The sequence below is a fragment of the Musca domestica genome, unplaced genomic scaffold, assembly GCF_030504385.1.
Source record: "Musca domestica strain aabys unplaced genomic scaffold, Musca_domestica.polishedcontigs.V.1.1 3, whole genome shotgun sequence".
NCBI lineage: Eukaryota > Metazoa > Arthropoda > Insecta > Diptera > Muscidae > Musca > Musca domestica.
Window position 1 is genome coordinate 8,221,342 of NW_026712299.1, and position 25,863 is coordinate 8,247,204.

Consider the following 25,863-nt stretch of genomic DNA (forward strand, 5'->3'; position numbering starts at 1 on the left):
TTTTCCCACATAAGCTCATCCACGGAGAAATTAAAAAGGTAAAGCTATCTCAAATTAGTATATCCATCTCTGCATTTTCTGTAATTTACCTTGTAAATTTTCACTGCATACAATACCAGTTTCCATCTCTGATTTCTGTAGGTGACAATGACTGCATGACTTTACCTTCCTAATTCTACCAGATGCTCAGCATTTCATTTCAATATTTTATTTACTTCACGATATTGCACAAGATTTGCATACTTACTTGCCCAGGAACAACAACAGAAAATAAAACAAATAATTAGGTTTCAGAAGGTTAGTTTATTAGACTTTGAAGTAATAGGATAGAAAAGACACCACCATATGAAAAAGCTTTAAACGGTAGACCACACTTATAAGAAACTCATTAAAATTTGTTTTTTTTTTGTCGTTATTGTGAATAGTTGGCGAACTGTTAAATTGTATTCATTTGTTTCCTGATAATTTCACATTAGGTCATTAAAAGAGAAATATTATTTTTATGTGTCCTATATTTTGATTCCGATATTTCGATTACCTTCAGTAATCATCTTCAGGTATTTTTTCTAGTAGGAATAGGCTAGTCTGTCTCAGTGTTACTATCATACTATTTTATCTAGTTTCTAGTACGACCAATAGTTTTGTGTCTGATGAGGTATTAAAGATGCCGCAAAATGTCGTTAAGATGTGTTTTATGAGCGTTTTTCACCAATTAAAGTTTGGTGAATATTCTCATATAAAATTATTCTGAGAATTATTTCAGATTTGGTGTAAAAAAATTGTATCTGAACTTGTTTTTTTTTTTTTTTTTTTGGGAAAATAATTTTTTCTGCCGAAAATACGAAAAATGGCATGGTATCTCACAGATAGTTTTTTGTGCTCATATGTGTGGTCTGCTGTATTATAAGTGTTACAAAATTTAAATATATTATCCATTTAGTTGAATATAAAAGAGTTAATAGAGTATAAAGTTATTACAGTATAAAGTGGCAAAAAAGTGAGTAAAAAATATATATTTCCATATATTTTGTTCAATTGTCTTCGTTTTCATTATTTTCCACCTGAAGAAATTGTTCAACTGTTTTCTTATTGGCATAACCGTGAATATACACATCTAGAAACTATTTCCAAACATGAGGAGCTTGTGACAAACGTATCAAATCAGGCCAGGTGGGTCCAATTTTTTCCAATCTATCTTCAACAGTTCTCTTCAAGGTAAACTTTGGACGTCCGTTGTTTCTCTTGCCTTGTGGATTCCACTGGAAACTCTTTGCGGAGATAATTGTGGATCTTCATTGCACCTAGTGAGGAGCTCTCTTTGATGGGCCACGCGTGTTTGTAACATTACTCTCAGGCAATTATTTATGAATTTTTGCAGCCTCTTCGTCTCCCTTTTGGGTTCAATCCACGTCTCACAGCCATAAAGTAATCCCGACTTTATAAACCTATTAAAAAATTTCATCTTTTCCTCGGTCGAATACTTCGAAGATTTCAAATATCTTCGAAATATGCTGAAATTATTTTTAGCCGTCAGCATGCCTTTTGTCACATCAGCAGATATGCCTACATTTTTGCTAAAAATGCTGCCGAGGTAACAAATCTCGCCAACATCTCTTAATATCACATCTTTTAGCTTGACAGGTGTGGTGTTGTTGGTTGAAATACGCATAACCTTGGTTTCTTCTTTGTCGATTTTTAGGCCTGCTTCACATGCATGCAGTGCCACTTGCTCGACTTTAGACTGGATTGCAGCAACTGTTTTTGCCATAAGACAAATTTGATCTTCAAAAATCAAATAGTGCAGCTCTTTTCCTTCCCAAAGTATACCATCTTCTGCATTGACATTGATTTTCTCCAAGACATAATGTAATACCAAAAGAGAAATAACTCTCAAGAGGCAGATTTCAATTCCTAATTTTTCTTTAATTTCCGAAGATTGCCAGATTTTGTTCCAGGAGCAAATTCGACGGGAACCATCGTTAAATAAATAATGAATTTGCCTTATAGTATCTTTATCAGTTCCAATTTTCTCCAAACATTGGGAAATGCTATCCGGGTCTACATTGTTAAAACTTGTGTCGAATGCAATGGGTATAAGAAACAATGGTGCATTCATTTCTATAGATTGTTCTATAATAATTCGGAGACTCGCAGGGCAATGCAGTAAACTCGGACTGGCAGCTTGGATCTTTGACAATATCTTATTGTAAAGATCATACATACGCTGGGGCTGGCATCTGTAAAAAAGTGAAATTTTGCAATTAAAACAAAAAATCAATTTATTTACTTATATGTTACTCTGTCCTGCAAATGCCTTTAGATTCGGACTGTTGTTTTAACCTCGTTAGGATACTGTGAGATTTTTGCTAGTTGCGAGTCTAGCAAGGATTAAACAGGAGCTAAATTACCGTTACAGTTTTTCGAAATATGGAAGAAATCCTGCATTAATATGCTATAAATATAAGGAGCTAAAACAGATTCCCAGGGAAATCGACGCGGAATTTAGCATGGGGGAATAGTTAACCCGCCAATGGTGACGCTAATTTGACTTTGATTAATGATGACGCCGGTCTCACGCACCGGGGTTTTCAACTGAAGTTTTTTCGAAACGTATGACTAATAGTTAATATTTTTTTTTATTATTTATCCACTTTGACAATAAAATAAAGATATTTAATCATTTTAAGCTCTTTTATTTCAATATTAAAGCTCACAGACATTTTTAAATAAAGCATTAAAAATAACAATGTTTTAGCAATTCATTTTTTAAAATTAAGAAAAAATAAAAAAATCACATATTAATTCAAGAAAATAATGTTAATTAGTCTTTCGACAATAGGAACTTTTATAAAATGAACAAAATTGGTATCCTTCCAAAAAAAAATCAAATATTGTTTCTTGTAGAAGATCTTCAAGCTGACGCTGGAAGCTTTCATAAGACATGCTGTAAAAAAATTTATATTATAAAACACATACATACATACACATGTAAACACACAAGTACACATATATTTACAATAAAACAGCAACAAATTATAATAAACTTAATAAAAACGCCAATAGTAAAAAAATAATTCTTGATTATTTTACTTACACAAACGGTGACTCACGGTCTCACACACCAGGGTAGAACAAAAATACACGAACTTGTGTTCACTAAGCAGTTTCGTCATGAACTGACGGTGGGGGATGTACTTAGCTACAGCTACTCGAAATCGCAACAAAAACGAATAACGGTGAAAAGAGTTATACGAATTTTTTAACACAACCGGTCTCACAGACCAGTGCGTCACCATTGGCGGGTTAAGGACTGGCAGAAGGTTACCATTTTGTTTGGTCATCGGACAACATGTAGCGGGTAAAATAAACCATAAATTTTATGCAAAAAAAATACATTTCCACTAAACCGCGAATATTTTTAATCCTGGCGAAATCACGATGCACGAAAATGTCGCTTCTGACCGTTATATTGATGCTCATATCCAAGATATCGCATATATAGCAAAATATATACAATCTCATATATCAGTGAAGGGGATGTAAGGTAGATCGCTTATAACTTAAGAACGGCCGGATGTATTTGAACAATTCTCACAAATTGGGAATGGCTCCTTACTAGAAATGGAAAGAAAATTCGGTGAAAATATGCCAATAAAAAGTAAATATTTTTTTTGTCATATTTTGTCACATATTTTTCGCATGAGATTTTTTCATATTTGACTTGAATTTTACGTTTGATAATATTTTTCACCTCACAACACTATTTTTTGGGAGTATTATATTCAAGTCGCAGTTATCGTCCGATTCTCAAGATATTTTCCAATGGGAAAGGGACAGAATTACAGCCAATTGTTTTTCAAGATGTATATTTGGACCAGAAATAAAAACTTTCCTGATCTTGCAGTGGTTTTAAAGGTTAATATTAAAAACCATGCATGAGGTTAAGGCTTAGGACAGAGCAGAAGTTTAGCATTTTGCACGGACCTTGAATTTTATTTAGCGGTTAAAATTAACCACAACTCTTGTGTAAAATTGTTTTGGATACCTGTCAGCATGACTTAGAGTATAAGGAAAGTATCCAAGGTAAAAACCAAAGTAGCATTTGTGCAGGACAATATGGCATTATTTCAAATAATCGACTAAAATGTGTTTGGACCTAAGGAGGCTTTTCAATATATTATAGTGTTGTGGGGTATCATATGGTCGGCCCCACACGCCAATAGCCATGACTTACTTGGTTTTCGTTTTTATTAAAGGTTTTCTTCGATTATTATTGTTTTCTCCTAAAAATATGCTTTAATTTATTATCATGTTATTTTTCTCATTCAAATTTGCTTTGTTCTAGAACCTCAAGAAGTGCAAACATATTGTATGTAATGTTCTTCTCAGCACTCGTGGATTACTACTTCATTGTTAAATCTAAATCAATCATGAATACATATGACGTCACACCTGTGTGCACATTGGCATTACCAATATTCGCGCCACTACAAGCATCGTGTATGTGCCCCCGCCGTCAAGTTGCTGCTGGCGAGAGAGAAATAAAATAAAAAAATAATTATAAAAATATTTGCTTCGTTTTTGATTTGAGCACCAACTTTGTTCGAATAATTGCACGCGGATATAAAAGAAGGATGCAACCATAGTTTTAAGAATACGTCGTTAAAGTTTTAGGCAAACTTTTTACTGTTGTACAAAAAAACCATTCATTGATATATCTTCTCTGTCAACTGTATGTATGCGCTTTCAGATTGCAGTTCTATGATTGCACTCGGACAAATATTTACGGAGGAGGACGGGGCGGTTGGCAATAGGCAAAAACGTAGACTAAAAACAATATGTTCCTTGTCCTGTTGTTAATTCAGTGGGTATAGTAACAGAATTAATTGTAATGAAAATCAAACGGGGAATGTCCCAACATTTGTTTATTTGTGACTACGTTTTTTCTGAGTATATTTGTTATTTTGTTTTGCCTTATTGTCATTCTCTGGCCACAATTCACTGAACATTGGAGATAAGTAGTTGACGTTTGCTTCACTGCAATTTTACAAAAACATATTCTTTCCACTCTATATCCAAAAATGATGCCCCCATGAAATTTTTAACGTACGTTTGCTTTTCTTTTTTCCAGACTTCCGTTTTTGCTTGATTTAATTAATGTAAAATTACTTCCGATCACTTGTGTTGCAGAACGGCTTTTCGTAAAAAAAAAATTGACAGAAATGACAAACGTTTGCAAAGGCGGCAATGCTGTTGTCTTCGATAACGATTTTTGTTAATCGCAATTGTGTATTGCCGGCAAAATGTAAAACAATTCTATTTCATAACGCTCAAAATTGTTGAATTCCAAAACTCTACAAGCTTTTCAATACTGTTAGAAATAAAAAACATAAAAACCGAGAATATGTCAAAGGTTTATTCACAACGCTCTGGAACAACGCTGTGACTCCCATTTTAATTTCCCTTGAGTAAATAGAAAATAAGTTAAGTAATTTCAATTAAACTTACATGCTGGGCGTTGCTTGATAGTCCATGATTAGAAACTCACTACAAGAAATATTTAACAACTTTCAAATACTTGGATTATAGAACGTTGCAAAATGACTTCCGAACGCGTTGATTGCAAGACTGTGAATAAAGCGGGAGAGAGGATGACAAAGCTGCCTTGATTTAATAACGTTGCAAACTTTCGATAACGATTGTTTATGGAAATTACAGGGCGCCTCAGTGTTCTCAGCCGGCTAACAGAATATCATCAGCGTTATTTGACTGTTACGCCGCCGATAACACTGTTGTTAACCTTGCCGTTGTTGTTCCAGTACCGATGAACGATTTTGGTTTATCGGAATTTTATTTTGCCGGGAATTTTTGTATACATTAACAGTTCTGGTATCCCACCAAAGGAATTTAAACCAAAAAAACTGTGTGAGTAGAAAAAGCCCCAGCGACAACGATTCAATGTACACTAAAAAAAAACAGCAATAGCTGTGGCAAAATGTAAACAAAAAATCTGAACTGATCTCGGTAAAATTTGTCGGAGGTATTTTCGAGCTGTATTTGGAGTGCATATTACTCATGTGAGGGACTTAATACCCCAAGTCGGATGAAGCGTATAAATGGAAGCTATAGCTATATCTGAACCAATTTTCATCAAATATGTAGTACTTGTTTCTAGGATAAATTCGGACGGAATGGTCAAAATTCAGTCCATTTAGGCTGATATTAGCACAATAAATCTGAATTCGGATAAAATTATATATATAGGAGCGCTTTATCCAAATCTGAACAGATGTCGATAAAATTTGGCATAGGTGTTTCAGAGCTGTATCTGATATCTGATGATGTTAGGGATTTAACCACCAAATCGGATGAAAAATACATATGGCAGCTATATCTGAACCGATTTTCAAGTATATTTGAAGTACTGGTTTCTAGGATGAATTCAGTCGGAATTGCCAAGATTGTGATTCCATGCAGATCATCAAAAGGAGCTATTGGTCTATCTCGTTTCCATTTGCCTGTTACAAACAAATGCACAAAGACATAATACTCTGACCACCTTGAGGTTTAGGGTATAAAAATTTAACACCGGATGCCGGAGCTGCTTTTTTATTTTTTAACTAGCGGATTGATTCCAAAACAAGATATATTAAAATTCCCAAATGGGAAAATACACATCATGTTGTTCCATTAATAGTGACGACGTTTTTGACCATGCTTGAAGCTCCTTCGTAAAAATTAAACTAAAATCGAAAATTGTTTAGCCATTCCAATTGAATTTTGAGGCGGCGGATCATATTTCAAATAAAAAGGAATTTGTGGACTCCCAACACTGAACCTTCTAACAATTGTGAAGTTTGATCCGAATAATGGAAATGTTGGCGGCGCAACAGCTTCGTGGTGGCGATTCTCACTGATGAACCCAGTAATTTCGATAAAAAGAAACAGTTATCGAGAGTGTGCTACGCATTGTGGTTCTTTCATCGTTTTTTGTTTACTTGTTGCAGCTTCCTTTGTTAAAAAAAATGCGTATTTGCTCTCAGGAATTTCTTACAGGGGATACATTATTGCATTACGTTGGGACTCTCCCCCTGTTTAACAATACAATTGATTACACCTTTAAAGACTCAAAACTGGCCAAGAGTATTTTTGTCACATATTGTTTGAACGAATGTGAAAATATGGAGGAATTATCTACTAGTATTCTAGAACAATGAATACTATAGTTTGTAAAATTAAATGCTGATGTAAACTTCTACATCTTTCTATAGATGTGTATACGACAATTCCCGCCAAAATATAATTTCGATAAGCCAAAACCTTTATCGATATTGGAACAACAACGACAATGTTAACAACCGTATTAATGGCGCCTCAACAGTCCAATCAGAGTTGATGATATTCTGGTTTCCGGCTGCTAAGACTAAGAGGCACCCTGTCTTTTCCATAAGTAATTGTTAACGAAGGATGACAAAATCTTTTCCCTTCATTCAACGTTTAGCAACCAACGCGTTCGGAAGCTTTGTTTACACCGTTCAATATTCAAAGTGTTTGAAAGTTGTTAAATATTTGTTGCAGTGAGATTCTAAACATGGACTATGAAGTAAACTCCAGCAAGTAAGCTCGAAATGAATTTTTTCTTTTTTTTATTATTTACTCGAAGAAAATTACAATGGAAGTTAAACCGTATTTGCGGAGCCTTGTGAATAAACATTTGAAATATTTTCATGTTTTTATGGAGCAGATTCTTACAATCGCGATTTTTTATTTCTAATGGTATTGAAAAACTTGTTAAGTTTTGGAAAATAAAAATGTTTTACATTTTGCCGGCAAAACACAATTGCGATTAACAAAAATCGTTGCCGAGGAAAACAGCAATGCCTCCTTCGTGAACTTTTGTCATTTGTCTTTTTTTTTTTGTTTTTTTTTTTTTGTTTTTTGTACTGAACGCCGTTCTGCCATACAAGTGATCAGAAATAATTTTAGATTCATAAAATCAAGCAAAAACAGAAAACTGAAAAAAAGGAAACGTGCGTTAAAAAATTCATGGTTGCACAATTTTTGGATGTGGTATGGAAGGAATATGTTTTTCGTAAAATTCCAGTGAAGCAAGCGCCATCAACTTATCTCCAATGTTCAATGAATTGTGGCCAGAGGACGACAATAAGGCAAAACGAATTAACAATTATATTCTGAAACCAGTAAGGAAAGCTCAAAAGTCGGGCGGGGCCGACTATATGATACCCTACACCACTATGCATATTTAGTAGAGCTCTCGTAAAAAGTTTTATACAGGGCATTTCAGAGCTCTATGAGATATTTGGTACAAAATCAAAATCTATCTAATTCTATCGTGCATTTTACGAACTATAGCTATCTCTGAACCGGGTTTCTCCAAATTTTACGTATTAGCTTCTAGACTGGTGATTTGGGCTGATATTGACCATTTAGTGCACATTTAACACGAAATCGGATGAAGATATATATGAGAGCTATATCCAAATATATATATATGAGAGCTATATATATGAGAGCTATATCCAAATCTGAACCGATTTCGATAAAATTTAAAACAGCTATTCCTGTGCTCCATCTAATACCTGGAACCAAATATCACGGTTGTGGAGTGAATATTACGAATGTATGGGACTAAAACTCTAAATCGGATGAAACATATATATGGTTGCTATATCTATATCTGAACCGATTTTCACAAAATTTGATATACTTGCTTCTAGGCTGAATTTGGTCCGATGTACTAAAATTCAGTCCATTTGGACTTATATCGGCCATTTGGTGCACAATTAACCCGAAATCGGATGAAGATATATATGGGAGCTATATCCAAATCTGAACCGATTTCGATAAAATTACAAACTGGTACCAAATATCATTCTTGTGGAGTGCATATTACGAATGTGAGAGGCTTAAACACCAAATCGGATGAAAGATATATATGGGAGCTATAGCTATATCTGAACCGATTTTCTCCAAATTTGATATACTTGCTTCTAGGCCGAACTCGGTTGGGTGTGCCAAAATTCAGGTAATTTGGACTGATAGTGGACATTCGGTGCACATTTAACCCGAAATCGGATGAAGATATATATGGGAGCTATAGCTGTTTCTGAACCGATTTTCTCCAAATTTGTTGTATATGCTTTAAGGCTAATCTCGGTCACATGTGCCAAAATTCGGGCCATTTGGGCTGATATTGGCCATTTGGTGGTCAATTAGTCCGAAATCGGATGAAGATATATATGGGAGCTATATCCAAATCTGAACCGATTTCGATAAAATTTAAAACAGCTATTTCTGTGCTCCATCTAATACCTGGTACCAAATATCACGATTGTGGAGTGCATAGTAGGAATGTGAGGGACTTAAAGATCAAATCGGATGAAAGATATATATGGGAGCTATAGCTATATCTGAACCGATTTTCTCCAAATTTGATATACTTGCTTCTGGGCCGAACTCGGTTGGGTGGTAATTTGGACTGATAGTGGATATTTGGTGCACATTTAACCCGAAATCGGATGAAGATATATATGGGAGCTATATCTAAATTTGGTCCGATTCTCACCAATTTCAATAGGGTTCGTCCTTGGGCCAAAAAAATATTGTTTGGAAAATTTCATCTCAATCGGATAATAAATGCGACCTGCATTTTGTTCACAAGAATACATGGACAGACGGACGGACGGACGGACGGACGGACGGACGGACGGACAGACGGACTGACATGCATAAATCGACTCAGAAAGTGATTCTATGAAGGTTCTCAAAAGTAACTATGGGTCTATCTCGTTTCCTTCTCCATGTTACAAACAAATGCACAAAGACATAATACCCTTACCACTATGTGGTGTAGGGTATAAAAACGTAGTCGCAAGGAAACAAATGTTGGGACATTCCCGATTTGAGTTACATTGCAATTAGTTCTGTTTCTATACCCACTGAATTAGCAGCAGAACAAGGAACAACTTGTTTATTAGACTACGTTTTTGCATATTGCCAACCGCCTCTCCTCCTTCGTATAAGCATTTGACCGAGTGCAATCATAGATTTACAATGTGAAAGCGCAGACATACAATTGACAAAGGAGATATCAATGAATGGTGTTTCTGTTCAACAATAAAACGTTTATCTAACCTCATTACCGATATATTCTTAAAACCGATATTTTCTTTTAAAGTCTTGGTGCTCTGATCGCAAACCAATCAAATACTTTTAAACCCAGCAGTCCGCTGGCCATTACAATTTAATACCCATCCAAATGTATGCTATTTTGTCAATAGGAAAAAATGAAATAACATTGGTTAATACCATACAACTAGCATCCGATGCTATTACATTGTGAAACAAAATCCATATTAGAATGAAGAACAAAATATAATAAAATGTGTCCATCGCAATCGATAGATTTCGAACCCATCTAGCCTTCGCTTACAATGTCGGTAGATTTCGGACCCATCCAACATTCGCTTACATTGTCGGTAGGTTACGGACTCGTCTGACGGCCTAGGCCATCGCTGTGTAAATGTAAGTAGAAATTGTATACAGGCTTTGGATGGGTCGCATCTACATTGTCTGTGGTCTCAGATGGAAGATGTATGCGCAAAAAAAATCCGCTGAAAACTTTTCTCTTTTATTTTTTTTTGCACTCTCGCCAGCAACATTTTGACGAGACAGCCAATGTTGTTAATGTGCATTGTGCACACACAGATGTAACTTCATATATTAGATAGGCATTAGACGACAATTAGATGAATTGATGATTGATTTTAATTCAACAAAGAAGTCTGAGAAAAACATTACATACAATATAGTTGCGCTTTTTATACCCTACACCACAAGGTGGTCAGGGTATTATGTCTTTGTGCATTTGTTTGTAACAGGCAAAAGGAAACGAGATAGACCCATAGTTCCTTTTGATGATCGGCATAGAATCATTTTCTGAGTTGATTTATGAATGTCTGTCCGTCCGTCCGTCCGTCTGTCCATGTATTCTTGTGAACAAAATGCAGGTCGCATTTATTATCCGATTGAGATGAAATTTTTCAAACAACATTTGTTCGGCCCAAGGACAAACCCTATTGAAATTGGAGATAATCGGCAAAAATTTAGATATAGCTCCCATATATATCTTCGTCCGATTTGCCTTTTATTGTGCACCAACCGTGTAATATCAGCCCGAATAGTATGGAATTTTGCACATACAACCAAATTAGGCCTGAAAATAAGTATGCCAGATTTTATCGAAATCGGTTCAGATATAGCTATAGCTCCCATATATATTGTTCCTCCGATTTGTTATTTTTGTCCTCCGCAGCCGTAATATGCACTCTGTAACAACAATATTTGGGGAAATATATCAAATGCAGCTCAGAAATACCATTGCTAAATTTTATCGAGATCGGTTCAGATTTGGATATAGCTCCCATATATAACTTCGTCCGATTTACCTTTTATTGTGCACCAAACGTCTAATATTTGTCCAAATGGGATGGAATTTGGCACATACGACCGAATTTAGTATAGAAGGTAGTATGCCAAATTTGGTGAAGATCGGTTCAGATATAGTTATAGCTCCCATATATATTGTTCATCCGATTTATTGTATTTGTTACCCACAGCCGTAATATGCACTCCGTAACAACGATATTCAGGGAAATATATCAAATACAGCTCAGAAATATCTTTGCCAAATTTTATCGAGATCGGTTCAGATTTGGATATAGTTCCCATATATATTTTTATCTGATTTCAAATTAATTTCGCACCAAATGGGCAATACAAGTCCGAATTTAAAAGATACAAATGCTTCGGCACATTTAGTCCTTTGAACTTTAAATTAAAATTATAATCATAGCGTGTATGTTTGAATTCTCCCATAAAAACTTTTAATTATTAAGCGGAGCTCAACTAAATTAGCAAAGTGGTGTAGGGTATCATAAAATCGGCCCCGCCCGACTTTAGGACTTTCTTTTCTGGTTGAGGTTCTAAAACTTAAATTTAAATGAGAAAAATTACATGATATTATGTAAAACTCTATTTTTAGGGGAATGTAATAATAATTAAAGAAATCTTTAAACTTTTGTTTCGATCAAAAACCAGAAATAAACTGTACTTGACGGTGAACAAGATTTCATACTTCGTTGGCGTTTCAATTTTTCCCTACAATATTCTACAACTGCCTTTCTAACGGATAGTTTCGAGATCCTTGGAAAATATCAAAGTTAATTCCTATTAAATAAAGTATTGAGATATATTTCTTTACATTCAAATTTGGTTAGACTCTCAAAAATGTTTGTACCACATGTTCGAGTTCGGTTCATTATTCACGAAATTCCATAATGTTATCGACATGCAATTAAAAGTTAAAAAATGTACTGTCCCTGTATTTCTACACATGAACATGTTTTGGAGGTACCAGAAGGAGTGGACTGATATATTTCACCAGACCCTGGTGAAATTTGAAGACAATCGGACTCCTAAATGACATTTTATAAGAGTTGCAAATTATTTGAAATTTTGACCCTTTGTGGGGAAGGTACTAGAACGAGTGAACCGATATTTTCCATTTTCGCACCAGACCTAGCACTGACGCAAATATTAGGATCTGAAAAGTTGGAGCAAAAGTCGGATTATCGCCTCTCTTTCTGTGCAAAAAAAAAAAATATTTTACTGAAAATTTCGACCATTTGTGGGGGAGGTACCAGAAGGAGCGGACCGAAATATTTCATCTTAACACCAGACCTTGGGTTAATAAAAATATTGGGATGTGTGAAATTTGAAGACAATCGGACTCTTACACCACATATTATGAGGGTTGTAATTATTCAAAATTTTGAACATTTGTGGGGGAGGTACTTGATGGAGTTGACCGATATTGTCCATTTTCACACCTGATCTAGCACTGACGCAAAGTTAAAGCAAAATCGGATCCTTTCTCTTTCTGTGCAAAAAATTATTTTCCTTGAAAAATTCGACCTTTTGTGGGGCAGGTACCAGAAGGAGTGGACCGATATTGGCCATCTCCGAACTCGATCTAAGTTTAACAAAAATATTACCCAGTTTGAATCAAATCGGATACTCCCATCGAGAGTTATGGTGCGCACCAGTCAGACAGATGGACGGACATCGCCAGATCGACACCAAATGTTCTGAAACGGATTTGGTCCAAAGAGACCTAGGTTCCAAAACCGTTATTTCGACTAGGCACGTTTTGACCGTAGCAAACGATATATACCCTCTGTAGCCATATGACTGAGGGTATAATTAACATTCTTTGAAAATTCTGGTTGAAGTATTGAACATGAGATTTGTCTCCCTTTTAATATGCACATTAAACTCTTCCGAATATTTCTAATTTTTATGAAAAGGCATGAGTAGTTTATGTTTGCATTTTCTTGTTTTTTTGCTTGTATCTATTTTTATACCCTTCACCATACTATGGAGGGTATAGTAACTTTGTAATCCTGTTGGTAACTTCTCGAAATACTCATGTCAGACCCAACAAAGTATATATATTCTTGACACGCGTGATTTTAGCGACATTATTATCCGGTATTGTTTCAAATTTGGTATTTGAAGTTCGTAATGGATACTACAGCCTATGGCAGAAAATTGTCTGTGCAGGTCGAGGTCTTCGTATATATAATCGGTGTTTTGACTCTTTTAGGTACAATACCCACAGATTTTTGTGAGATGTCGTATTTGAAGTTCGTAATGGTTGCTACAACCTGTGCCAGAAAATTGTCTACGCTTGTCCAGGTCTTTGCACAGCTCCAATATAACGATACCTGCCTATATACGATATTTAGATGATTTTAGCTACTTTATTCACCGTTTATTTCAAGCTTCGAATTTGAATATGGTAATGGCTTATGACAAACAATGCCTATATAGGTCCACGTCGTATAGAACCCAAAATAACGGCTATATTCGGTATTTTTAAAATTTTAACAGAATTGTTTGAGGATTTTATTATTATTTTTTTTTTCAAAATTTCCAAATGGTGAAGGGTCTTCAAAGTTCGGCCCGGCTGAACTTACTGCTTTTCGACTTGTTAAGGTTTAAAACTTCGTAAAACCTCCGGAGCAAAGGTGAACACTCCTCTTGGTATGTTCATTATATTATTATCATATTCTTCAAAGTAGTATGCTATATGTTCTATGGCCTTAGGTACTCTTTATTATTTTGTTTTAAGTAATACTTATTAGTATTTAAGTAAATAAATTGTTTTTATTTTTATTGCAAAATGTCACTTTTTCACAGATGCCAAGCCCACCGTATGGATGATCTTTACAATAAGATATCGTCAACGATCAAAGATGCCAGTCCGAGTTTGCGGCAATGTTCTACGAGTCTCCGAATTATTATAGAACAATCATTAGAAATGAATGCACCATTGTACCTTATACCCATTGCATTCGACATAAGATTTAACAATGTTGACCCGGGCAGTATTTCCCAATGTTTGGAGAAAATTGGAACTGATCAAGATACTATAAGGCAAATTCTTTACTTATTTCAACATGACTCCCGTCGAATTGGCACCTGTTGCAAAATTTGGCAATCTCCGGATATAAAAGAAATACAAGGAATTGAATTTTGCCTCTTGAGAGTGGTTTCTATTTTGGTTCTGTCTTGGAGAAAATCAATGTTAATGCAGAAGATGGTATAATTTGGGAAGGAAAAGAGCTGCACTATTTGGTTTTTGAAGATCAAATTTGTCTTATGGCAAAAACAGTTGCTGCAATCCAGTCTGAAGTCGAGCAAGTGGAATTGCATGCATGTAATGCAGGTCTAAATATCGACAGAAAAAAAACCAAGATTATGTGTATATCAGACAACAACACCGAGCCTGTTAAGCTCAAGGATGCGGTATTAAAATATGTTCGCTATATTTGGTACCTCGACAGTATTTTTTGCAAAAATGGAGGCATATTTGCTGATGTGGCGAAATCCATACTGATTGCTAACGAAAATTTTACGGTAATGCGAGAATATTGGAAATCACCGAAATATTCGACCGAGGAAAAGATGAAATGTTTCAATACTTTTATAAAGCCGATATTACTTGATGGGTGTGAGACGTGGATTGAACCCAAAAGGGAGATGAAGAAGCTGCAAAAATTTGTAAATAAGTGTCTGAGAGAGATATTACAATCACGCGAGATCCCTAAAAGAGAACTTCTTACTAGGTGCAATGAAGATCCTATTGTATACCAGATTCGTTACAAGAAATGGCTATTTATTGGTAGAATCTTAAGAAAACCAAACACAATTATCTCCGCAAAGAGTTTCCAGTGGAATCCACAAGGCAAGAGAAACAACGGACGCCCAAAGTTTACGTTGCAGAGAACTGTTGAAGATAGATTGGAAAAAATTGGACCCACCTGGCCAGATTTGATACGTTTGGCCCAAGATCCTCATGTTTGGAAAAAGTTTCTAGATGTGTATATTCACTGTTATGCCGATAAGAAAACAGTTGAACAATTTCTTCAGGTGAAACATAATGAAAACGGAGACACAAAAAACTCTCTGTGAGATACCATGCCATTTTTCGTATTTTCCCCAGCAAAATTAATTCCCCATCAACCCATCCCACAAAAAAAAAAATTCAGATACAATTTTTTACACCAAATCTAAAATCGTCCTCAGAATAATTTTTTGTGAGAATATTGACAACATTTTAATTTGTGAAAAACGCTCATAAAACAAAACTAACGACATTTTGCGGCATCTTTAATACCTCATCAGACACAAAACTATTGGTCGTACTAGAAACTAGTAAAATAGTATGACAGTAACACTGAGGCAGACTAGCCTATTCCTACTAGAAACCTGTAAGGAAAGCTCAAAAGTCGGGCGGGGCCGACTATATGATACCCCACACCACTATGCATATTTAGTAGAGCTCTCGTAAAAAGGTTTATACAGGGCATTTCAGAGCTCTATGAGATATTTGGTACAAAATCAAAATCTATCTAATTCTATCGTGCATTTTACAAACTATAGCTATCTCTGAACCGGGTTTCTCCAAATTTTACGTATTCTTCTTCTTCTTCTAGACTGGTGATTTGGGCTGATATTGACCATTTTGTGCACATTTAACCCGAAATCGGATGAAGATATATATGAGAGCTATATCCAAATCTGAACCGATTTCGATAAAATTTAAAACAGCTATTCCTGTGCTCCATCTAATACCTGGTACCAAATATCACGGTTGTGGAGTGAATATTACGAATGTGTGGGACTAAAACTCTAAATCGGATGAAACATATATATGGTTGCTATATCTATATCTGAACCGATTTTCACTAAATTTGATATACTTGCTTCTAGGCTGAATTTGGTCCGATGTACTAAAATTCAGTCCATTTGGACTTATATCGGCCATTTGGTGCACAATTAACCCGAAATCGGATGAAGATATATATGGGAGCTATATCCAAATCTGAACCGATTTCGTTAAAATTACAAACATCTATTTCTGGGCTGCATCTTATATCTGGTACCAAATATCATTCTTGTGGAGTGCATATTACGAATGTGAGAGGCTTAAACACCAAATCGGATGAAAGATATATATGGGAGCTATAGCTATATCTGAACCGATTTTCTCCAAATTTGATATACTTGCTTCTAGGCCGAACTCGGTTGGGTGTACCAAAATTCAGGTAATTTGGACTGATAGTGGATATTTGGTGCACATTTAACCCGAAATCGGATGAAGATATATATGGGAGCTATATCTAAATTTGATCCGATTTTCACCAATTTCAATAGGGTTCGTCCTTGGGCCAAAAAAATATTGTTTGGAAAATTTCATCTCAATCGGATAATAAATGCGACCTGCATTTTGTTCACAAGAATACATGGACAGACGGACGGACGGACATGCATAAATCGACTCAGAAAGTGATTCTATGAAGGTTCTCAAAAGTAACTATGGGTCTATCTCGTTTCCTTCTCCATGTTACAAACAAATGCACAAAGACATAATACCCTTACCACTATGTGGTGTAGGGTATAAAAATCCCTGAAAATAATTACTAAAGATAATCGAAATATCGGAATCAAAATATGGGACACATACAAATTATATTTCTCATTTAAGGACCTAAGGTCTAATTAACAGGAAACAAATAAATACAATTTAACAGGTCGCCAACTATTCACAACAACGACAAAAAATTACCTCTGGTATTTTCTATTCTATTATTTCAAAATCTAATAAACAAACCTTCTGAAACCTAATAATTTGTTTTATTTACTTTTGTTGTTCCTGGACAAGTAAGTATGTAAATCTTCTACAATATCGAGAAGTAAATAAAATATTTAAATGAAATGCTGAGCACCTAGTAGAATTAAGAAGGTAAAGACATGCAATCATTGTCAAATTTTATATTCATAAATCCATGTTACAAGGTAAATTACAGAAAATGCAAAGGTGGATGTGCTAATTTCAAATTGCTTTAGATTCTTAATTTTTCCGTGGATGAGCTTACGTGGAAACATTTTGCCAGGTAGGTTTTCCAATCTAACCTATTGAAATCACAAAATTCCTGATTAGGTTAGATAATGTTATTAAAATCCTTAAATTATTTCCTGTTGAACGAAAAATACAACACGTGGTGGACGATCATGTAAAAGTGTTAGCAGGTCGGGATTATAACCTCTTGCAAAACATCTCTCTTTGGGAACGTTTACAACAGAGGTAAGCAAAATAGAAAAATAAATAATAATAAATAAATAAAGAGAGAAATAAGTTTGGATTCTTCTTTAGGTTTCATCAATCTTGTCTTGCATTGACAATCGTTTAAAACAAGTAGCAAGTAAAAAAGCAGTAAGTTCGGCCAGGCCCTCCATTACTTGTAACGAATGTAGAAATTTAAAAAAAAAACTTCGTTAAAAATTCAGTTAAAATCACCGAATATAACCATTATATTTGAGATCTAGGCAATATTCAATTACAAAACTTGAAAAAAATCCGGTTAATAGTGTAGTTAAAATCATCAAAATAACGCACATACGAAGACCTGAGCTGTAGTATGGAGGGTAACAGGCTGTAGTATGGAGGGTATATTATGTTTGTCGTTCTGTTTGTAACAACTCGAAATACACATTTTAGACCCCACAAGGTGTATATATTCTTGATCAGCATAAAATTCTATGTCGATTTAGCCATGTCCGTCCGTCTATTCGTCTGTGGAAATCACTTTAGCTTCTGAACGAAATGAAGTAGGTTGATAAAGTTTTACTCAAATGTATATTATGTCTGCAGGACTTTTGGTATTAAAAATGAGCCATGTAGGTCCATGTTTTGGTACAGCCCCCATATAATGGTACCTCCCTTTTTCGGTATTTTGGTGATTTAAGCTACATTATTCAACGGATTTGCTTCAAATTTGGTATTTGAAATTCATAATTGATACTACAATCTATGCCAGAAAATTGTCTAGTAGCAGGTCACGTTTTTCTATATCCCCCATATAACGTTACCTCCCGATATTCGGGTTTTTGATGATTATTATTCATTATCATCGAAATTGTTTCAAATTTGGTATTTGTAGTTCGTAAAGGTTACTACAGCCGATGAAAGAAAATTGTCTATGCAGGTCCACATCTTCGTATATCCTCCCCATAGACGATCATTTTCTACCGGTTTCATTTAAGGGGTGAAGGGTATTAAAAATGCGGCCCGGCCAAACTTGGCTGTTTTTTTTTACTTCTTTACTCTCATTTGTTTTGGCTCGGGAAGGTGTAAGGGAGCTGCTCCGTATGCAACCATTAGGAGTGTTCGTTTACTCTATAATTTGCAATTTTTTTTACTGGGAGCTGTTTGTTTACCAGGGGTGCTCAAGAAGAAATATCTGTTTTCAGTCAAATTTCTCTTTGCTTATTTAAATCAAGAACAAAACAGTGTTAAGTCATTATTTATACAAATATTTTTTATCCATTTGCTTTATAAACTATTTTGGCAAACATTCGTGTTTAAAAACAATTAAATAGAACAGTAAAATATAAAGAAAAACAGAATTTTAATTTTCTCTTAAATTATCTCTTTTTTCTCTTCATGTTCTAGAACACGGTTTTGAGCACCCCTGTTGTTTACCCAAAAGTCCAGTAAATGAGAGAGAGTGAGAGAGGCGAAATATATATAGAAATATGAGTTACTGAGAGATTGAAAATTTATCAAATATCGATCTAAGGAATCGGAAAAAAACTTATTTTCAACAATGGTTAAGCGAAATGTGAGAAAATATGAAAAATAAATAATATAAAATCGATTAATGTTAAATTGTTTAGATAGCTCAGCTGTTGCCTTACAAATGTTTTGCAAAATGCTGTTCGTTTACTTTTTACAATTTTTTTTCTCTCGAAAGAGAAAATCTGTTTTTTTTTTCTCAGTCATTTCTTACTGATTAAATGTTACTGGAAAAGTAATCGAACGAACCTTTTAATGAGAAGTTACAATACGTTATTATTGTTCTCTCAGAGGGGGTGTGGGCAATCTAGTAATCAGTAAGTGATGACGAGTATATTGCGCTCTGTTTCTCTTTTCCAGAACCTTCAAAAATGTACTTGCTTTGCCATTATTCTCCCGCTCTCGTTTGCTAGGCTATTGAGTAAATGCATCACATTCAGTAATATTCGCATATACGCCACACTTTTAGTATGAGTCGCTCAGACGACGTTTGACAAGGAAAGTGAACACAAGTATTCAAGTAAAAAAAAGTAGTTGTGAAATAAGGAAACATAAATAAATAAAAAACAAACCAAAAAATCATGGAAGAAAATAACAGAAAAAAAAAGTAAGTCCCAAATATTAATTTAAATATTTACAAAGAATTTAAAGGAGTACTAGGTGTTGGAACTGTTGCTTTGATTCTGCAGATTTCTATACTAATTATTGTGAAATTGTGTTGTTAGAAGTTTGTGTGCCGTTTTACATTTTTTTAGGATATCTGAAATATCGGCAACGAATTGTGTTTTTGGTCAACCTTCTGCAGCTAGTTTTCTTTCACACTTTTTGCGTCTTAAATAATAATTATATTGATGTTTCTCCAAGAACTGGAGATTGGGGTTCATGACAGTGCAGTGAAATGGTAAAAGTATTAGACTTTGTTGTGAAATTATTTTGTCGTTATATTAGTCAGTGCTCGATCATAGAATATTTTATTGCCCTAGTCATAAATATCGGGAACACTCTTGTGTTTTAAATAAGTGCAGCATAGTTTTTTGTGAACAGCAGGGGTGCACTGATAATAAAGGCAATGCCCAAGTGCTAATGCACTCAGTAGACAGAAGATAAGTGGGTGTTGTTCTAAGAATAAGATATCTTACGATTGATATTGTAGTTTAGCTCTTGAGAAAAATAAGATTAAGATTTGATCGAATTGGTCACCTTTGGCACGAGTTATGGTCTTCAAACGGCCAATGAAACCGTCACACGCTGCCCGAATGTTGCTCTGCGGTATTTTGGCCCATTTCCGGCGAAACGCTTGCTTGAGGTGATTGACAAAATACACAATAGTCCAACGGATTGGTATCCGGAGATTTTGGTGGCAATTGTGCGCTGGAAATGAAGCGAGGAACCTCATTTTGCAACCATTCTTGGGTGGCGCGTTCTGAGTGCGATGGTACTGAGTCCTGTTGGAATGTCCAAGGTCTGCGGCCAAAATGTTTGCCTGCCCAAGGCTTTAATACACCCTCCAGAATATTTTCGCGATAATATTCGGAATTTATTTTGATGCCACGGTCTACTAATACGAGCGGAGAGCGACCATCGGCTGTTATGGCGGCCCACATCATCACCATGACCGACGCTTGAGTTCTGGTGGCCAACCGAAGGCTAATAAACACGATCATTTTGTTTGTTTACAAACTGCTGGAGCTTATTTTTTAATATTTGCCGAATAGAGTATTGCGATATGTTCAGCTCACGAGCCATTTTTCGGCCACTGCGGCGCGGGTTTCGATCAAGTCGCTTCTTTACTTTTCGAACCATTTCTGCTGATGTTGCTGTTTCCTTCCGTCCACTTCCTTGACGTCGGGCTTCGCTACTAGGCTACCAGTATCACGGTAACGAGCGATGGTACGAGACACAAAAGATTTATTCACATTTAAATGCTGGAGTGCTCTAACGATAGTCACTTGTGGTTTGGTTTTCCAGTCAAATATAAAGAAATCACACTATCACGCTTGAATTCCATCTCGAATAACTTTTTTTCTGGAAAATTCTCACCAAAATGCTTTTGTAGGCTTGTAAACAATATAATGAGCTGTCACTGGAATAATTTTAACAGTTGTCGTACGAGTGGCTTAAAAATGACAGCAGTCTCAAGTTGGTTGCATTTTTTTATCTCACCCTGTATATAATATATACATTTTTAATAAATATATAATTTTTTTTGTTTTTGTGTTACCTTTATTAAACCTACATTTTGTCTTTGCAGATCCATTTACAATAAAATAGTGTCCGCAATGCAAGCAACTTGCCCGAGTTTCTTATATTGTAACTCAGTTCTACGAATCATTTCTGAACAATCCATCGAAATGAATTCACCATTGTTCCTTATTCACATTAAATTCGATCCAGCATTCGACATAGTTGATCGTAGTACAATTTCCCAATGTCTGGCAAAATTTGGAGTAGATGAAGCAACAATACTAGAAATTATTCATATTCTGTACGGCGAAGAGTCGTGTCGCCTTCGTATCTGGGACAGAAGCTGGCAACAACTGGAAATTAAGGAAAGAGAGCCAATTGAATTGCTCCTCTCGAGGATGATTTCTTTTTTGGTTTTACACTCAGTCTTGGAGAAAAGCAATGCCAATGCCACCGATGGTATAAGGTGGGGTGAAACGGAACTGCATCACTTGATTTTTCAAGATGAAATTTGTCTAATGGCAAGAACAGTTTCTGCTATACAAAGGAAGCTTCAGGAGCTAGCATTGAGCGCCCGTGAAGTGGGTCTACAAATTAGTGCAGAGGAAACCACGATAATGCGAATTTCGACCAGTGGCAAAACACCTGTCCGACTAAATGACGTTACATTGCGCGACGTGAAAACGTTTTGTTTCCTCGGCAGTATTTTCAGCAAATTTGGAGGAATAAAAGCTGAGGTGAAGCAGAGGTTATCCAGTGCTAAATATGTCTTTCAAGATCTTCGAGAGCGTTTTGTGTCTGCGGATACGATCGAGCAAAAAATGGCAATTTTCAATTCAAGGGTAAAACCTGTCCTGCTCTATGGATGTGAGACATGGAGTGAACCCAAGTGGGCAATGAAGAAGCTTCAAAAGTTTGTAAACAATTGCATGAGGGTCATGCTACCAACACACCCTCGTGACCAAAGGGAGCTCCTCAATAGATGTGGTGAAGATCCAATTCAATATCAAATTCGTTACAAGAAATGGCTATTTATTGGTGAAGTCCTAAGAACTCCAAACACAATTATGACGGCGAGGAGTTTTCAATGGAACCCCCAGGGCAGTAGAAGCGTAGGTCGGCCGAGTTTTACATTCAACAGAACCGTTGAGGATAGACTGCAAAAAATTGGTCCCACCTGGCCAGAATTAATACTTTTGGCCCAGGATTCCAATGTATGGACACAGTTTATAGAGCAATATATATACGGTTATGCGAATAGAAGAAAGGTTGAAGAGTTTCTCCAAGCGGCAAATATTAACACCGAAGTTGGCGAATGACAAATACTTGTAGTTTAAGAATAGTTTTTATTAAACTAATTTTTTTTTTTTCTAATTTCAAAATATATTGTTTTTTTTTTTTAACTATATACTTTTGTTGTTTTATATTAATCGTATATATCAAGTGTGTAACAGCTTGAAGCTACATTTGCAGAGCCGATGTCGGGTGGCCATATCCAAAAGCATTGTATTTTCACATAAAAACAAAATATTGAGAAACTATTCAAAAGTTTTTCATGGTATTTTCAAGAAAGGAGGTACTATTATATGGGTTCTATAAGAAGACGTGAACCTGTATAGGTAATTTGACGATGAGGTGATGCCCATTGAGAATTTCAAATACGTGTTTCTTTCGGCCGGGCCGAACCAAATAAAAAAAGCATAAAGTGGGTTATTCTGTTGCATGGGGCCATACCAAAACGGGAACCTCTATAGACAATTTTATACTTCAAGGATTGTCATCTACCAAATCTTCTAAAATACCAAATTTGAAACAATTCCGTGGGTGGCTGGAATTATTAAATTACCGAATATCGGTGGGTATCGTTATATGTGGCCCATGGAAAAACGTGGACCTATACAGGGTGAGATAGAAAAAGTAATAAAACATTATTAATACCCTCATCCTAAGGGCAATGGAAAAATTAGAACCAATTATGACCCACAAATACCAATTTTTAGACATAGTCGTGGGAAAATGTGGCAAAAAATCATCAAAATACCGAATATCGAGAGGTACCGCTATATAGGGCTATGCAAAAACGTGGACCTATACTTAAAATGTTTCGCCAACGGAACTAGAACCTATTATGACCAACAAATTCTAATTTTTAGACAAATCCGTGAAAGAGTGTGGCAAAAATCATCAAAATACCGAAAATCGAGAGGTTACGTTATATGGGGGCTATATCAAAGCGTGGACCTATAAATACAATTTTTCGCCACATGAACTAGGACCCTTTATGACCTACAAATACCAATTTTCAGAAAAATCCATGAATAAATGTGGCAAAAATCATCAAAATACCGAATATCGGGAGGTACCTTTATATGGGGGCTATATCAAAGCGTGGACCTATACATACAATTTTTCGCCACATGAACTAGGACCCTTTATGACCTACTGCAATAAAGTCAAACGCCATAATTTGTACATTTTTTTATACCCTCCACCAAAAAAGTATGGAGGGTATATTAAGTTCGTCATTCCGTTTGTAACTCATCGAAATAATCATTTTAGACCCAACAAAGTATATATATTCTTGATCAGCGTAAAATTCTAAGACGACTTAGCCCTGTCCGTCCGTCTGTTGTAATCACGCTACAGTCTAAACGAATTAAGATAGGAAGCTAAAATTTTGCACATATCTCTCTTTTTTCTGCAGGCAGGTCAAGTTCGAAGATGGGTTATATCGGTCCACGATATCGTATAGCCCCCATATAACCGTACCCCCTATATTCGGTATTTTGATGATGTTAGCCACATTTTTCAATGAAATTGTCTGAAAATCCACACAAGTAATTCCTTGTGGGTACTTTATACCTCGGCAGAGAACTATCTATATAGGTCCACGATATCGTAAATTCCCCATATAACGGTACCCCCCGATATTCGGTATTTTGTTGATTTTACTCACATTTTTTATCGGAATTGTCTGAAAATCCACACAAGGAGTTCCTTGTGGGTACTTTATACCTCGACAGAGAATTATCTATATAGGTCCGCGATATCGTATAGCCCTTAATAACGGTACTCCCCGATATTCGGTATTTTTATGATTTTACCCACATTTTTCAACGGAATTGTCTGATAATCCACACAAGGAGTTCTTTGTGAGAACTTTACTCCCTCAAAGAGAGTTGTCTGTATAGGTCCACGATATCGTATATCCCCCATATAGCGGTAGCCTCTGATATTCGGTATTTTGATGATTTTAGCTATATATTCCAATGGTATTCTCTGAAAATCCACACAAGGATTTCTTTGTGAGCACTTTAACCCCTGAAAGGTATTTTTCTATATAGGTCCACAATATCGTATATCCCCCATATAAGGGTACCCCCGATATTCGGGATTTTGATGATTTTAGCCATATTTCCCAATGGAATTATCTGAAAATCCACACAAGGAGTTCCTTGTGAGTACTTTACCCCCAGACATAGATTTGTCTAAATAGGTCCACAATAGCGTATGTCCCCCCATATATCGGCACCTTCCGATGTAAGGTATTTTAAAGATTTTAACAGAATTTTCAATAGATTTTATTTATTTATTTATTTTTTTTTTTTTTTGAATATTTTTTAATTCTTTCCAAATGGTGGAAGGTATTCAAAGTTCGGCCCGGCCGAACTAACTGCTTTTTTACTTGTTTTTTTTTTTTTTTTAAATTTCAAAGAATGTCGGAAATAGCATCAAATTTTAGGATAAGTTTAGATTTGTACGAATTGTTCTCCTTTGGCAGGAATTATGGCCTTCAAACGGCCAATGGAACCGTCAAACGCTGCCAGAATGTTGCTCTGCGATATTTTGGCCCATTCCCTTCGAAGTGCTTGCTTGAGGTGATTGTCACTTTGGTATTTTTTTAGTGCCAACCTTGCTTTCCAAAATACACAATAGTCCAACGGATTGGTATACGGAGAGTTCGGTTGCCATTGTGCGCTGGAAATGAAGCGAGGGACCTCATTCTTGTCCTGTTAGAATGTCCAAGGTCTGCGGCCAAAATGTTTGCGTGCCCAGAATATTTTCGCGATATTTGGCATTTATTCTGATGCCGCGGTCGATTAATACGAGCGGAGAGCGACCATCGGATGTTCTGGCCGCCCACACCGCCACCATGGCCGGCACTTGAGTTCTGGTGGCCAACCGAAGGTGCACTTTTTCTGCTGACCTCTTTGGCAAGTAAACACGATAATTTTGTTTGGTTACGAGACACAAAATATTTATCCACATATAAATGCTGGAGTGCTCCGACGATAGCCACTTGTGGTTTTCCAGCCAAATATAAAGAAATCACACTATCACACTTGAATTCCATCACGAATAACTTATTTTCTGGAAAATTTTCAACAAAATGCTTTTGTACGCATGTAAAGAATATAATGAGCTGTCACTGGGATAGTTATAACAACTGTCGG

The 25,863-nt window shown here is 35.7% G+C and overlaps 2 protein-coding genes across 6 annotated transcripts; one reads left to right on the forward strand and one right to left on the reverse strand.

Annotated features, from left to right (window-relative positions):
• Positions 1-347: 347 nt before the first annotated feature.
• LOC101892895 (uncharacterized) lies at positions 348-5,668 on the reverse strand. 3 transcript variants are annotated; one of them, XM_059124724.1, is made up of 2 exons: positions 5,111-5,190; positions 348-2,237 (listed from the first exon to the last, which is right to left on the reverse strand). In XM_059124724.1, exon 2 carries the CDS (start codon positions 2,219-2,221, stop codon positions 1,211-1,213), a length of 1,011 nt encoding a protein of 336 aa, XP_058980707.1. In that variant the 5' UTR covers positions 2,222-2,237; positions 5,111-5,190; the 3' UTR covers positions 348-1,210. The 3 variants fall into 3 exon arrangements, with proteins under 3 accessions (XP_058980707.1, XP_058980708.1, XP_011290745.1); XM_059124725.1 differs by lacking the exon at positions 5,111-5,190 and adding an exon at positions 3,095-3,280; XM_011292443.3 differs by lacking the exon at positions 5,111-5,190 and adding an exon at positions 5,509-5,668 and having other exon boundaries at positions 349-2,237.
• Positions 5,669-7,490: 1,822 nt separating this feature from the next.
• Positions 7,491-22,776, forward strand: LOC109611884 (uncharacterized). 3 transcript variants are annotated; one of them, XR_009342558.1, is made up of 2 exons: positions 7,491-7,617; positions 14,284-16,200. XR_009342558.1 is itself a non-coding variant. In XM_059124658.1 (2 exons), the coding sequence occupies exons 1-2, from the start codon at positions 7,592-7,594 to the stop codon at positions 22,726-22,728; spliced, it is 1,278 nt and encodes a 425-aa protein (XP_058980641.1). In that variant the 5' UTR covers positions 7,521-7,591; the 3' UTR covers positions 22,729-22,776. The 3 variants fall into 3 exon arrangements, 2 of the variants coding, with proteins under 2 accessions (XP_058980641.1, XP_019890832.1); XM_059124658.1 differs by lacking the exon at positions 14,284-16,200 and adding an exon at positions 21,477-22,776 and having other exon boundaries at positions 7,521-7,617; XM_020035273.2 differs by lacking the exons at positions 7,491-7,617; positions 14,284-16,200 and adding exons at positions 19,681-19,832; positions 21,477-22,774.
• The last annotated feature ends 3,087 nt before the right edge of the window (positions 22,777-25,863 follow it).